The sequence below is a fragment of the Mustela putorius genome, unplaced genomic scaffold (genome assembly GCF_011764305.1).
Source record: "Mustela putorius furo isolate JIRA1106 unplaced genomic scaffold, ASM1176430v1.1 tig00003853_pilon_pilon_pilon, whole genome shotgun sequence".
NCBI classification, from domain to species: Eukaryota; Metazoa; Chordata; class Mammalia; order Carnivora; family Mustelidae; genus Mustela; species Mustela putorius.
The window spans coordinates 37,939,328-37,954,063 of record NW_025422005.1 but is presented as its reverse complement, the minus strand read 5'-3'; the positions used below and the strand labels follow the sequence as shown (position 1 = coordinate 37,954,063).

The window sequence follows — 14,736 nt, the reverse complement described above, 5'->3', positions numbered from 1 at the left end:
GGTGCCAGCAAACTGTGCTGGTACTGCTGCCAGGATGTCTTTTTCTCTAGCTTCATGGTAGTGTGGACCTGTTTGAGGCCTGGAGAGTATTTGAGAAAACAAGGCAGGCAACCCGTTTGGTTTAGAAACCAGTCAGAAGGTCTTTTCTTGCCTTAATAATGGCCTTCAGGGGTCATGAAGTCAAAAAAAAAAAAAAAAAATGACAAAGGCTTAGATCTGGAGGGAAAAAAATCCTTTTCCTGTTGCAACATTCCACGTTCTCCTTCCAGCTCTCCACCCCTTCCTCCTCCACAGAACAGCTCACACTCCCTAGGACAAGTTACTGGAAGAATTGCCGTCAGAGAAGGTAAGGGAAACCAAACGGACCACATGAACTGCTGGGAGACTTTTGTCCTCAGAGGGCCCAACCAGTGCTCTGTGGGGCCTCTCGGTATCTTCCAGCACCTACACCAGCCACAGGTCCATTGATGACTGACCTGATCCATTAAGGCTTTCCCTCCATGTTGACACTAGGGTTACGGCTCTGGTCTTACTCAGGCTGGGCATCCGTAGGTAAGATGCAAAGTTTCTTTGGCCGTCTCCAGGGGGATTAATTAATCTATTGCTGCCTGACGACTTCCTTTAGAATTCAGCATCTTAAAACAATGACTTCTCACCTCCCAGTTTCTTTGGGCCAGGAGGGGAGGGACGGTTCCCCTGGATGGCCCTGGCTCAGGAGGTTGGAGGATGGTGGCTGGGGCTGTGGTCATGTGGGACTGGTGGATACCCTTCCAAGCTTGCTCACATGGTTTTGGCTGGCCTCTGTTCCTGGGTACTTCAGTTCCTGACCAGACAGGTGAGGGCTCCCCAGGCTACCTGAGTGTTAAATCATGGCAGTCGGATTCCTCAGTGTGAGCGATGAAGGAGAGAGAGAGAGAGAGAGAGAGAGAGACAGCTCCCAAGATGGAAACCATCATCTTTTCATAGCCTAATCTCAAAAGAGTGACACCCCCACCAGTGTGCTCTTTGCTAGAGCAAGCCTGTCTGTCCAGCCCACACTGAAGGGAAAGGGTTTCATCTCCACCCCTCGAAGGGAAGAGATTCACAAAGAAGAATTTGTGGATGTATTTTTAAAACCACCCCATGAACCCTATTTACTCTCCAAGAGGTGTGAAGAGCATGTATTTGAGATTCCTAAGACCTGGGGTTTCATCCTGGCCCCTGCACACGCACCACTCATGCAGGTGGAGACGGGTTGTTCACCTTTCTAGATCTCAATTTCCACATCTATAAAATAGGGGTAGGCATAATAGATGTTTCATTGGGTCACTATGACAGTTAGCTAAGATGATAGATGTGAAGTGCCTGGCCCAGAGTAAGTACTGAATAAATACCACTTGGTTGCTCTCGTAACTGGTCACTGTTGTCATCCTCCTTCACAAGAAGCAGAGTAGCGTGGGGTTTAAGGACACCGGTGGGGTCAGACTACCTGGGTGGGGCCTCACGCTGCCTGTCCTGGGCTGGGAGAACTACAGTGAGTCATTTAGTGTCTCTCTGTCTCTCGGCCTTGGTTTTCTGTAAAATGAAGATAGTAGTAGGTAGCGCCTGCTACCCTATATGTGTTTGATAAATATTTTATAAGGAAATAGTGGATGATAGAGGCGTATAATGGCAAAAGGGTGTGTATGTGTGTTGGGATGCTACACAAAGTACACTTGGCTTCAAACACCTTAACTATCCAGTTTCTCATGAGTGTGCCCTCGTATGCTTGTGCATGTCCCCCTCAGTGAACTTCCAATTTCATCACTGCTTATGAGCTGCTCTTGGTTTCATTGTTCAGCTGCTTTCCACCCTGGCTTTGTTCAAGCATACTTCCTCCATCACCCCTCCTCCAAGAATATGTTTAATTGGCTTTGCACGAGTCTGGAGATGCGGTGACAGGGTGGTGGGTGGTGGTGGGGGGGGGAGGTGTCCCATGTCACACCACCTCAGAGCAGCTACATTACCTTAAATTGATTTTGCAAATGAAAGCTAAAAGCTAAGCAAAGGCGACCCATCCATTTTGCCTAAAGATGATTATAATGCTCTTTTACGGCCTCCTAAATGACAAAGCAATTTGTTACCTGCCTGCATCAACATTTGCTTATATTAGCACCCGAGATGCTTGATTTTTATTAGCCCCGTGTTATCATTTTATGAAGACGCAGGGGCTCAGTAAAATTAGTGTGCAAATAGAATGCCCATTTTGCATTTCTCTGTGGTCAGCAGAAACACTGTATGCAATTGAGTTGATACCAGGCCAGGGGAGACATCCATAAAGGTAGCTTTCACCGAGGGCCTCAGCAATGCTATTTATCATTTCTGGACGGCGGGGATAGATGGGGTCAGTGTTAGTGTTTTTTAAAAGGGCTTGGTGGCATTTCACTTTTTGTTTTGTAAGTGAAAAAACAATATAAATACAAAGGCAGTAGCTCAACTTCCACCAGCTAGAAGGGATGGAAACAAACTCTCTTATGCACATTATAGGTGGAAATGCAGGCATGGGATCTGACATTGTTGCTGGTCGATCCAGGAGGAGACGGGCTAGTGAGAGGGGTCCTGGCTGAGAGCCGGGTGACCTTGGGCATGTCCCTTCCTTTTGTGAACTCCAGTCCCTCTGCCTATAAAATGGGATTCGTACTGTCCACTTCACAGAGGTGTGTGAAGATTAAATAAGATAAGCCATGACCTACATGAGCATATTTTAATTTGATAGCCAATTCCCAAGCAGCTATTTCACACAGGGTCCTGGGAATGGTGTTAAAAATAACCATGAAAATCGCTGCTTCTCCCTGAAGGAGCTTGTATTCAGTCTAGGAAATATTCAGGTGTCTAACTCCTCTTTTAAACCATAAACTTTTGTCTCCCTTTGTTCCTAAAGGTGTCTAGCACAGAACTGAGCATAGGGTGAGTTCTCAAGAACATATTTTGGGGGGAAAAAAAAAAGAAATGAATATTGGCTCCATTGTATTTCGTGCTGCCTCTCGAGGCCTATTTTAGGGAAGCAGTAACCTTAGTACCAGTCACCCCAGTAGACGGAGCAAGTTCCAGGCCTTTAGAATCAGGCTTAATAAAGTTTATATATATATATATATATATATATATACACACATACATATATATATATGAGAATATATATATATGAGAATTGGGCTTAATAAAGTTTATATACATAAAATATATATATTATATATAAATATATATTTAAAATATTTAAATATTTAAATATTTAAATCTATTTATATTTAAGTATTTTAAATATATATTTATATTTTATATATTTTATATAAAATACATATATATATAAATTTTATATCTATATATAGAGATATATAGATATATGGTCCCTGACTTTGGTGCATCAACAGTTGAGATCATAAACCACATTCAAAATAACCTGTCCTAAGCAATTCAGAAGTAAAAAGCCTGGTAATTATTTCTGCCTCCACTCTCCCTCCAGATCATCCTCCAAAATAGAAGGTATTATTCTTTAACCCAGCTTCTCTCAGTGTTGATTTTTGACTTCCTTCTGATTGTGGTTCTGTTCTGGGTCGATCCGGCCTGCTTTGGCCAGGGACTAAGTACCCCCTTGCCCCTTTCTTCTGGAGATGTCACTCTTGGCCACCGCTTTTATCTAATAATCTCTTTGCACAATAGCTAAACTCTATTATATGAATGAGATTTCTGTAGAAGCAGAAAAAAGCTCAGGCTCTGATTTTGGACCATATTTTCCTATGTCTTTGTGTGTCTAGTGATTCTTATTGGGTGCTGGAGACTGTGAATTGTACATTGTCGAGCGTCTGGATTTTGTTATCTTTCCTTAAAGAGAGTTGCACTTTATATGACAAGCACTTGAGTTTCTTTTGTCCACTTCGATCGTTTCGTGATTTTAAAATGTTATTAGAATGAGTCTAGAGTAGTTTAGTCCCATCACTAAGACATGGCCCTTCCGGGCTCTCTCCTGAATGCCCTGAATGGTCAGTGAGGACTACCACTTTGGTGGTGGGAATTCCAATGACTCTTAGCCCTGTGTGAGCCAACACCTGCACAGTTCACAGTTCTCTGGTCATTTCCACACGGCATCGTGGAGTTCACCCTCTGCATACACATCTTGGGACCCCGCAAACACTTTTGAGGACTCCTTGACAGATTTCTGGGATTCTTCTTCCACAGAGCTCTGTCTACTCTGGAATGTACCACCTGCTTCAGACTCTCTGAAGCTAAATCTCAGTGAGATCTCCATGGTCTGCTCAGGATACCTCTCTCCATTCTTTGGTCAGGATTGGGCCTCCAGGCAAAGAGGCAAGGCAAACTTCATTTGTGCCCTTTTTTCCTTATATTAGTCTGGCACTGCCTCTTGTCTGAGAACAGTTGTTTTGTGTATGTGTCGATTATTTTGTTGCTTAAGTTGAAAAGGAAATCTGGTCCCTGTTACTTCATCAAGGCCAAACAGGGGCTTGAGTTCTCATTTCAGCTTGACCCACACCTATTAGCTGTGTGATTTTCGACAAGTTATGTAACCTCTCTGAGCATCAGTGTCTGCCTCTATAAAAGGAATATTAACTACACACGTTTCTATAGAACTATATGTATAGTATGTCCCTGACACACAAGGCACTAATTAAATGGCAGCTGCTACTGTGACTAAGAGAAATGGCTCATTTCTTTTCTCCATTATTTACTGAGTGTTTACTGTGTCCTAGGCAATATGTAAGCTTGTTTGATCACTAATACTCTCCACGTGTATAGATTAGCAAATCGAAACTCAGAAGGCATGCACAACTTGCCTAGGGGCACGATCAGTGGATCTGAGATTTGGCTTCACTCATGACATCTACAGATGATTGTAATATTGACATGATCAATTGCACCAATAGGAATGTAGTCTTTTAATATTGGGTAGTTGGGGACATAATTTAATTAGTCAGCAATAGCTGGGCCTTAATGATTCTAACCCATTGATTTAAGAAATGAATGTAAAGCACCCAGTCCATTCCCTGCCCCTCTCTCCCACATACCAACTCCCAGTCCCAGCTTTCCCTGCCCTCCTGAGCAACCGCCTTCCATTTTTTCTTACAGACAACCTTCGGGAAGGGGCAGAGCAGAAGGTAGTGTTCATCACGGGACGAGTGCACCCAGGGGAAACACCCTCTTCATTTGTGTGCCAAGGTGAGTTGCAAAATCTCGTGGGCATTCTGTGCCTCCCCCCAAACCCAACTAGGGCACCTTGATGGCCTCTGGGACAGTGTGGTCATATGCAGGGTCATTATCTCAGATGTGAATTCACATTGCTTCTAAAGAGGTTATACTTGATCTCCATTAGTATTTCTTTCAATAAATGTTTACTAACTACATGTATTAGTGGAAGAATGAACAGAGGGATGGATGGTTGAATGGTTGGTTGAATGGTTGGATGGTTGGATGGTTGGGTGGATAGATGGGCAGGGCTGAATGGAGTGCTGTCCTATGTGTCATGATGAGGATAAGCCATATGACATCACCTATACTCCCTAGCCTGGGTTTTCTTCTCTCCAGTGGTTTATCAAATTAAGAAATCTGGCCCCAGGCCAATGTGTATATGGGTAGGAGTGCAGGAACTGAGGCAATAAGGATTAGAAGCTATCTATTCACTCATTTATTCAATCATTCACTTAACAAACAACTTTTCAAATACCTACTATGAGCAAGAAAATATGCTTTGTATCAGACAACCAGAGGTAAATAAGATACAATTTTTCATCTCAAATATACCTCTTTATAATTGCGTTGTCATTTATTACTAAATATTTAGCCCACATAAAATATATGTTTAGTCAACTATGTATATGCATACATGCGTATATATATATACATATATATTCAATTAGTGAACAAAGAAATATATTCAATAAATAATACATAAATAACAATTTAATGAATGCCAGGGTACTCACCAGCTTCAGAAGAAGACTATTATCTATTCCTTCTCATTCCTTTGTCCTCCCTTCTCCCTTCCTCCTCCCACAGGTAGCTGGGAGTTTGTATTTTGTTGTCTTTCTCAATAGTTTGACTGTACATATAAGCATTCCTAAACCGTCTAGGGTTTTGTTTCACGTGTTTTCTTTTAGCTTTTTTATAAAGTTAACAAACAGTATCACTCTGTGTACCCTGGCCCTTGTTTTCACCCAATATCCGTGGTGGTGGGTGTGGCTGGAGTTCAATTCTTTTCACCAGGTACCCTGGCCCATGTCTGACAGGCGCCTCAACTTCCCTGCCTGTTCTCCTGGACAATTCATTTGTTTACAGCGTTTTTTCTTATGGACCGAGCTGATACAGACATCCTCATGTACATTGCTTTGTGCCTACGTGCAGATGCTTTTCCAGGGTGTATAACATGGAAGGTCACAGGTCTTGTGTGTCTTCAACCTTACTAGATTTCCGCAGGTTTTTCTCGAAGACCTTTACACTGGCACCAACAATGCCTGAGCGTTCCCACTCTCCCACATTCTCACCAATACACTTGCATTTTTACCTATCTAGTGCGTATATCATATATTAAATATGTGATACTATCTATGTGCCAAGCACGGTTCTAAGCACTTTACATATTTTATTTTATTTTTATTATTATTTTCATAAATATAATTTATTTTAATTATATTAATTTTTCTACATCATAGGAATTAATATTAACCGTATTCTTACATATAATTATGTAAGTTTGGAGAAGTTAAGTAATTGATCTCCTTTTAGTCCCAAAATGACCTTCAGGTCGAAGGGATTTAAAAAAAAAACAAACCCATAGAAATAATATGACTTGAGGGAGATTGCGGATTGTCATGGAAGTATCTGGCAATTTGCCATCAGAGAGTCTTAGGGTCAAACGTTGGCTCTGCCACATCCTAGCAGTGTGATTTCAGTTTCCTTCAACATAAAATAAATTAGGATATCAATACCTATTTGCAAAGGCTGCTATGAAGCTGCGGTAGGACACGTGCAAACACACACCCAGTCCCATGCCGGGCACTCAGCTGACAGAACGAGCGTCACCCCCTTCCCCAGGGTGCTCTGAGATGCTGTAGGTAACCTATTTGTAAACTCTAAGGCACTATCGCAAATAGATGCGAGTCTTCTTTTCCTGTTTGCGTTCGTACAGCACTGTCATTAGACCTCACAGCTTCCCCACTTCTTTCAGACCAGGAGCCTGGGTTTGGGGCAGAGGGAGTGACTGCCCAAACCTGAGCCGCTCCAAAGAGCCTGGGTGTCTCAACTCCCCGCTGTCATCCCCGGCTCACTCCTTGGCCTTCTCACTTCCATCCTCTTTCCTCCCAGTATTGTCCTTGAAGTAACCTCTCCCAGGTCCCTCCTGGTTTTACCAACCCCTCTACTTGCAGCCATCTGTCAGTTCCTAAACTTGGCAGCAGACCTGTTCCCCCAGCTGATCGGATGCAACTATTTTGTCCTTGTTTGTAAAAAGACAGTAGCCTTACTGTCAAACCTTTCAGCTCTGGGAGTCCAAACTCCCAGGCCCACCTCCTCTGTGGGCAGCAGACAGAGGGCAGGGTCACCACCCCACATTACAGACAAGGCCTGAGACCTAGAGAAGTTGAGTTCAGCTCGGGGGCTTTCTCTGCTGAGCCTGCTTTTCCAAAAAGGAATCTGGATGGTACCGAGTTGATAGACTCTGTGCTGTCCCGCAGGCTTTCCATCAATGTTTACTCCTTGGCACAGCCTTTTAATGCCTTCCCTCTACCTTCCCAAGATAAACTCCAACTCCTTGCCGTGACATTCACAACCCTCCACCATCTGGCTCTTGCCAGGTTTCCTGGCCCAAGCCTCATTCTATCCCTGCCCCATACAACTTAACCCTGAACAGGCAACCTTCTTCCCACCACTGGGCCTTCGCATGTGCTGCTCCTCTGCCCACCCCCTGCCGCCGGGCAAACACTTCCTATCTCCCAACGTTTATATCAAGAACCCCACATGGGCTGCCATCCCATACCCTTCAGCCACTGCTTTGCGCCTGCCTTGTGGTGACTTGCTGGTCATCTTTATTACCCTGATTTGTTATGTATTTGATTTATATTTGTTTCTTCCCTTTAAACTGTGAGCTATGTGATGCCTAGGGCTTGATCTTTGAGTATCAGTTTCTACATCTGGAAAATGGGGATTATCTTGTTTACCCCATGGGGCAGCTATGGGGGACAATGGCTGCATTGGTTCTGGGATTCTAAATTGGAGCTCAGAGAAAGAAGACTTCAGGTCAGACAGCCAGTAGACAGCAGAGTGGGACTTTGAGTCTGGGTCTCCCAAGCCTGTACAGGCTCTCTTGCCCCACTCAGGGATGGGAAATGCTGGAAGGCCAGGCTTGGGAAGCCCTGGGCACCCCACAACAGTTGATGTGCACTTACAGATGAGAACGGGGAGGCTCAGGGAGGTGAAATAGCTTACCCAGGACCACATGGTGAATTCATGGCAGATGTGGCCTGGGCCGCATGTCTTCTTCCTTCCCTATCTCTGTACCTGTCCCTGGAGACACAATTTGCCCTTTCTTGAGGCAGCTTAAGACACCTTAAGGCACCGTCTCTCTGGGTCTCTCACCGCGCGGGAGATAGGCCAGACCACAGCCCCACAGAGCCCAGCTGGATCCCCCCCCCCCCAGCCTACCTTGTTCTGGGGAGGGCCTAGAAGGACGGTCGAGATGCCTCCAGCCCGGTTAATGCTGCTTTCACATTAACCGGCTCAGTGACCTTGAGCGGGGAACAGATATGTGGGGCCTGGACCTCCCCATCTGGCTGGGAGCACGGTCCTCACAGCCGAGCTGCTGACGCACCTGCTGCTGGGAGCAGAGGGAAACTACGTCATCCTAGAACTCGGAGGGGCGGCGATAAAGGCGGCAAGTCTCAGATTTCCTCAAGGCCCTGCTTGGCGGTTGGATGGGGGATTCTCAGTTACCCCTTGGCTGCCCCAAACCCCACTCATGGTGTATGGGAGGCCAAACTATCCCCACTTTCCAGCCAAGACAGGAAAGGTCCAAGGAGCTCGGGAGAGGCCCTACACAGCAGTGTGTAGAGCTAGCCGGCCTGACCCTGAACCCCAGCTCCTCCACGTAGGGCAGCATGACCTTGTGTAATCTCTCTGTGCCTCAGTTCCCTTATCTTGAAAAGGATATAACAGTGGGAAGCCTGCCTCATAGGGTCATTATAAAGATGAAATGAGTTTGTAGCCATAAAACATTTAGGACAGTGTCTGGAATACCCTTGGCCCTAAAGAAGTGTTACTGTGGAGCGCCTGGCAGGTGCCCAGTGTGGCTCCTCTGACCCCCACAAGGCGTGCAAACCCAGGTGTGTGGCTTCTGTGTCGTGTGCCCCAGCCCATCTCCTTCCTTGCTGTTTTCCTGAGAGAGCCGCTAGCGGAGCCCTCCTCAATTCTGCTCCAGGAAGACCAGATTGCAGGTCCAAGGTTTGGTCAGGTATCTGATTTCTGATCGAGTGAATGTTCTTTCACTGAAGCTTTCTGGGGTTGTTGGGACAACTCCAAAAAGTGCCAGTGGCAGAACACTTGTCCTCTGCAGACCCTTCGTAACTGAATCAGTTAAACCAGTAAATCAGTTAAACCAGTAAATTATGCTATCTAGTATGAGCAAGGCCTACCACCCCTTGGAGGACAGCGTGGGGAAGTGGGCAGAGCCAAGGTCTTGGACTTGGGCAGGCCCGAGTGTGAGTCCTACCACCTCCACCTCCCGGCCTAGACCTTCAGCAAGTTCCTAGCTCTCAGAGCCTCTGTTTCTTTACCTGCAAAATTGGGGCAGCAATATAGTCCTTGAGGGGCTACTGTGAGGGTTAAGTGAGCCTTGCTGCCATGTGCCACGGGCCCCCCCATGGCTCAGACAAGGAGATAGAGCTGACCATCCCTCAGGGAGCTCACTCCTTGGGGTTACCCTGGGGAGATAAGAGGAGGAGAGGGGAGATATACACACCTACACATTCCATGCACTCACAAACACTAGGACCAAGCACAACCTAATGTTTCCTAAGGTGAAGTGGTGACCTTTGCCCCTTCTCCCCTCCCCTCCCCCACTGTTTTCCTCCCACTCCTATCCCTCACCTATGCCGCCTCTTCTCCTCTCTCTCTATCCTTTACAGCCTGAGTAAACACCAGACCCACTAAGGGGTGTTCATGGGCTTTTCACTTCCCTCAACTTCTGTCTTTTCATCTGTGAAATGGGAAGCATTGGGGGTGGAAAGGTCAGAACCAAGACCAGGAACTTGAGGTTCTTCAGGGCCAGACTCCTTGTGATTCCATGATTTGAGGTTGTTGGACTCAGCTCAGGGCAGACAGGGGCCTGACGAGGGGAAGGTCTAGAGTGGCTGTTCTTATGTGACCCCCACTCTGGGTCCCACAGAGACCCCCAAGTGTCTTGCTTGAAGCCTGGGGCTCCTCCCATTGCAACAGATTGCCTCTTAGCAGAGGCAATAGCAATCTCACACAGAACTCTCTAGAGAGAAAATCCTGAAGACATATATGCAAACATTCTACAGATCCCATGCAAATCAACTTCTGACTCTTCCATATTGCCTTAATGGAAAGGGTATCACTGTGAAGCTAGTAAAACTGGATCTGAAACCCATTGAGGCCCCTGTGAGACATCAGCAAAGAAATGTCACCACTCTGACTTTGTTTTGATCCCTGTACATGGAGCCAATAGAATTACAGTTCAGCCCCGCTAAGGAGCATACAGTGCACATCCCCGGTCCATCTTTATTCCTTCATGTCACACATACCTGCTGCGGACATTCCCTGTGCCTGGTGCTGAGCTACATGCTGGCAAGAGAGTGGCCAAGAAGTAGACCCGTCCTTGCCTTCCTGGAGCTCACGGTCTGGCAGGAAGAAGGACTTGAACAGCAGATGCAAGCCCCAATCCTCAAACCTCCAGGGCCCAGGAAACGTAACTTTCCAGACTTTTCTGTAACTGAACTTATTTTCCATTTTGAAGCCCCATTCTTCCAGGGACCAGAAACTTAATCTCCGTCATTTGGGGATCAGCCTTCCCCAGGATTGTGTCATTTCAGTGAAGAGTGGTGATGCTCTTGGGGATGGTAGACAGGTGATGTCCTTCTCAGTGTCACCATCTATCCACACTGCTTCCCCTGCACCTGTTATATCCTCGCGACTTCCTGGACCTTGGTCATTGCAGGTCAGCCCCATATCAGACCCCATTTCCTGCCTGCAAGACTCTATATTCCCTGGCTCTCTGCTAAGCCTGCCCCCACCCTGCCCACCTTCAGGACACTGAGCCCAAACACCATTCCACACTGCAGTGGGGGATCCCAGGTCAGTCCCTGTCATTGGCAGTGGTCTCTCCTGTGCCCCTCATACCCTTCAGCTGGGCTGGCAAATCCCCGTTTACCTCTTCCCTTTCTCTCCCAACATCCTCTCGTCCCCACACCTTCAGCCAAACCAACCGGGAGCAAAGTCAGACAACACACACGCCCATTTCCTACACGCCAGACACTTTGCTTCTACTGACTCACAGATCCGCACAACAATCCCCAAGGTAGTTTTCTTCTTTCCTTCTATTTTTTTTAAAGATTTTATTTATTTATTTGACAGAAAGAGATCACAAGTAGGCAGAGAGGCAGGCAGAGAGAGAGGGATAGAGGAGGAAGCAAGCTCCCCGCGGAGCAGAGAGCCCGATGTGGGACTCGATCCCAGGACCCTGAGATCGTGACCTGCGCCGAAGGCAGAGGTTTAACCCACTGAGCCACCCAGGCGCCCCTTCTTCTTTCCTTCTTAACTGATGTGGAACTGAGTCTGTGAGATGTTAGGCCACACAGCTATTCAAACCCAGATAGCTTGAATAGGCTGTGCCTTTAATCATGGAGCTATGCCCTTGAATTGAAGAGCTCTTCCTTAGCCAACAGGCCTTCTTCCTCACCTTCTGGCTTTTGTGTGGGATCCCCCAGCCCAGAGCTCCTTCTCCTGGCACCCCTTCATTGGACTCACTGTACTCATCCTTTACATCTCCATTCTCCACAGCCCTTTCCTAGGTGATCCGAGTTCTCAGCGCTCCGAGTTCTCAGCGCTCCCCCAGATTCTCCCGCCTGAGCCTTTGCCCGTCACCGCAATGGGAGTTGCTTTCCCACCGTGCATGTGCTAGGGCAAGAACTCTTCTGTATCCTGCAATTCCAGGCTTATGGTGCAGACCTGGCCCTGTGAATGTTTATAGAAAGTGATTTTCAGTTCAGCTAACCCTATACTCTGTCAAAGCCAAATGAATGCCTGGGGCCAGTCTACCAATGGGCGTTAATAGGCACCTGCTGTGTACCCTGGCCTGAACCAAGTACACTGGGAGAAATAACAATGAATAGCTCATTGGGGTTGCCTGGTGAGGTTCATCACGACCAGGCTGAGGTCAGCCCAGGGCAGTGAGCTCTGTGACCTGGCTATAATTTCTGATCATCTACCACTTTTCCTTCCCCTCCCCCAGCCTCTCATGCCTCCAGTCTTCCCATTGTCCTGCTTTCTTCCACCTTCTTGATTAAATCAGTTCAAAGGCAAGGACCCAGCGAACTTGTTTACCAAAGGAACAGAGACTGATCTAAGGAGGTTGATTGTGTCTCCCTGCAGGAGGGAGATTATTCTCCTCACTTGATAGATGAGGACCCTTCAACTCTGGGGGAGAGGAATAAAGGGATGGAATCCCAGACTGCCAGTGTGGAATGTGTCCTTGGGAATTATCAATTTCTTTCTCCTAACTTTAAAGAGGAGAGTAGGCCGGAGTCTTTCTAAAGCTCACCCAGTAACGGAGGCGCAACTAGAACCCAGGTTCTCCGACAGCTGGTTTGCTGGCTTCTTCAACTCAGCATCCTTGCTCCCAAGTCATGTAGCTAGCAAACCTCACAGACCAGGACCCCCAGTTCCAAATTCCATTCAGCTTGTTCTATCCTCGTTGCCTCTCAATCCTCCATCTCAGTGAGTCGATTAAAGCGCATGACCGTTTCCAGGTGTTATGTCAGGCAGTTCAAGTACAGGTGTTCTAACCCCGACACATGGGTTAGATTCCAGATTGGGTATTATTACTCTTGTATCAAGCTGAGGAAACGAGGCCGAGAAAACTAGTAGCTTCTCCAGCTGATAACCAGTTAGGGTCCAAATGCATGTGCCCAGGTCCTTCTGCTTCCTCAGTCCATGGGAGGCTTTTGGTCTGTGGCCAGGGAGGTGGCATTTCCTCTCCACTCTTATGTTCTCCAGTATTTCTCCTCACACTACTCTCCACTTGCCACCCCCCACACACATTCACAAAAGACTCTCCTCCCACTTCTGATCATGCAGAATGATTCCTGTTGAACTGTATCTGACCTCCAGCCAAGACGAGTCTAAAACCTCTCCTCTCCTTGCCCTGCACTCACTATGGGAGAGGAAGCTCTGGATGGCTGCAGCTTCTGGCCTGGCTTTGTCTTCTCTCATCCTTTTATTAGCTGCCTAATTGGCAGCCCAATTAATCTGCTCATCTGTGAAGGAGGATGGATCACAATGAGCTACTCCATTTCCAGAAGCCATTCTCTGCCATCCTCTGAGGCAGCGTGTCCAGGCCCTGAGCGCAGGCTGGCTCCTTGATGGAGGGCTGCCCTGGGAGCCGGGGTCAATTAGTGGACAGATTAAGCAATTATTAGCCCCTAACAAGGGCACCTGGCATCATTAGCCTGCCTGTTTACTGGCAAACTGCAGCTTTAATATGAAGACCAACAAATAAATTAGGGCATCTGGTCTACTGCCGCGTTGGTCTAGAAGTAAATGATGTCCAACTGGCTTTCGGCGGCTGATGGATTCTGAGCCCTGGCCTGATGGAAAGCCTGAGATGTCCCTCACTGGTCACAGCAGTTTCGGGATGTGCTGTGGAGCCATTTATCATTCCAGGAGCTAAGTGCCTGCCTCTGGCCCATGGATGGTCGGTTCTTAGTTACCCTGCTGCTTCCTTCTGTCTGTCTGTCAAAACGTGCTTATCTTTCAGGGCCCAGCTCCAAAGCTTCTTTCTCCTTGATGCCTTTCCTTCTCTCTCCAGCAGGAAAGGTGTTCCCTTCTACACTCTGGGAAGCGTGTACACACTCCTGCCGTTTTCCAGCATTACAGTTATTTCATGGAATGCCAGGGCTCCGCTTCACCTCCTTTTCCCCAGGTCTCTGAAGAAGTTGAAATGTGGAGAAGGGAGGGAAGGGTAGGGTGAGAACTTGGGTTGTTTGTCCCCCCCGCCCCCTCATCAAGCTACACAGGCTATCACCAGAAGGAAGTCAATGAGGGCATTAACAGGCTCTGATTTGCACTTTAGGAGGATCCCTTTGGCTACTCTGATGAGGGCACGCCCCCAAAGTGGTCGCAGTCATTCAGGCCATATGTGGTGGTGGCCTAAAAAAGACAAGCAGCAGAGGGATGGAGATACAGGGCAGATCTGCCAGATACAAGGAAGAGACCTAGGGCCTGTCTGATTGTGGCAGGAGAGTCATGGAGAATTCACCTTTTCTAAATTTGATCACCTGGAGGCAAGCACTGGTGCAGGGAGAAGCAGCATGAACCAGGCCTGTGAACAGCGGGTTCTCAAACTGGGAAGAGGGGCAGAGTTGGGACATTGAAGAAACCTCTTTTTCCTCATGTAACTATAACCAAATTCCTCCTCCTCTCTGCCTTCTGGTGTAACCACCAGCAGTAGGAGGGTTTAGATCCCTGAGTCCCTGACCCTGT

At 47.2% G+C, this 14,736-nt stretch overlaps 1 protein-coding gene across 1 annotated transcript in view; it reads left to right on the top strand.

Moving 5' to 3' along the window:
* The window catches only part of AGBL4 (AGBL carboxypeptidase 4), a 1,601,862-nt gene that overhangs the window by 1,478,863 nt on the left and 108,263 nt on the right, over positions 1-14,736 (top strand). Inside the window, exon 7 of the mRNA XM_045064492.1 lies at positions 5,098-5,187. Within this exon, the coding sequence (XP_044920427.1) occupies positions 5,098-5,187 (90 nt within the window). The remainder of the gene's footprint in view (positions 1-5,097; positions 5,188-14,736) is intronic.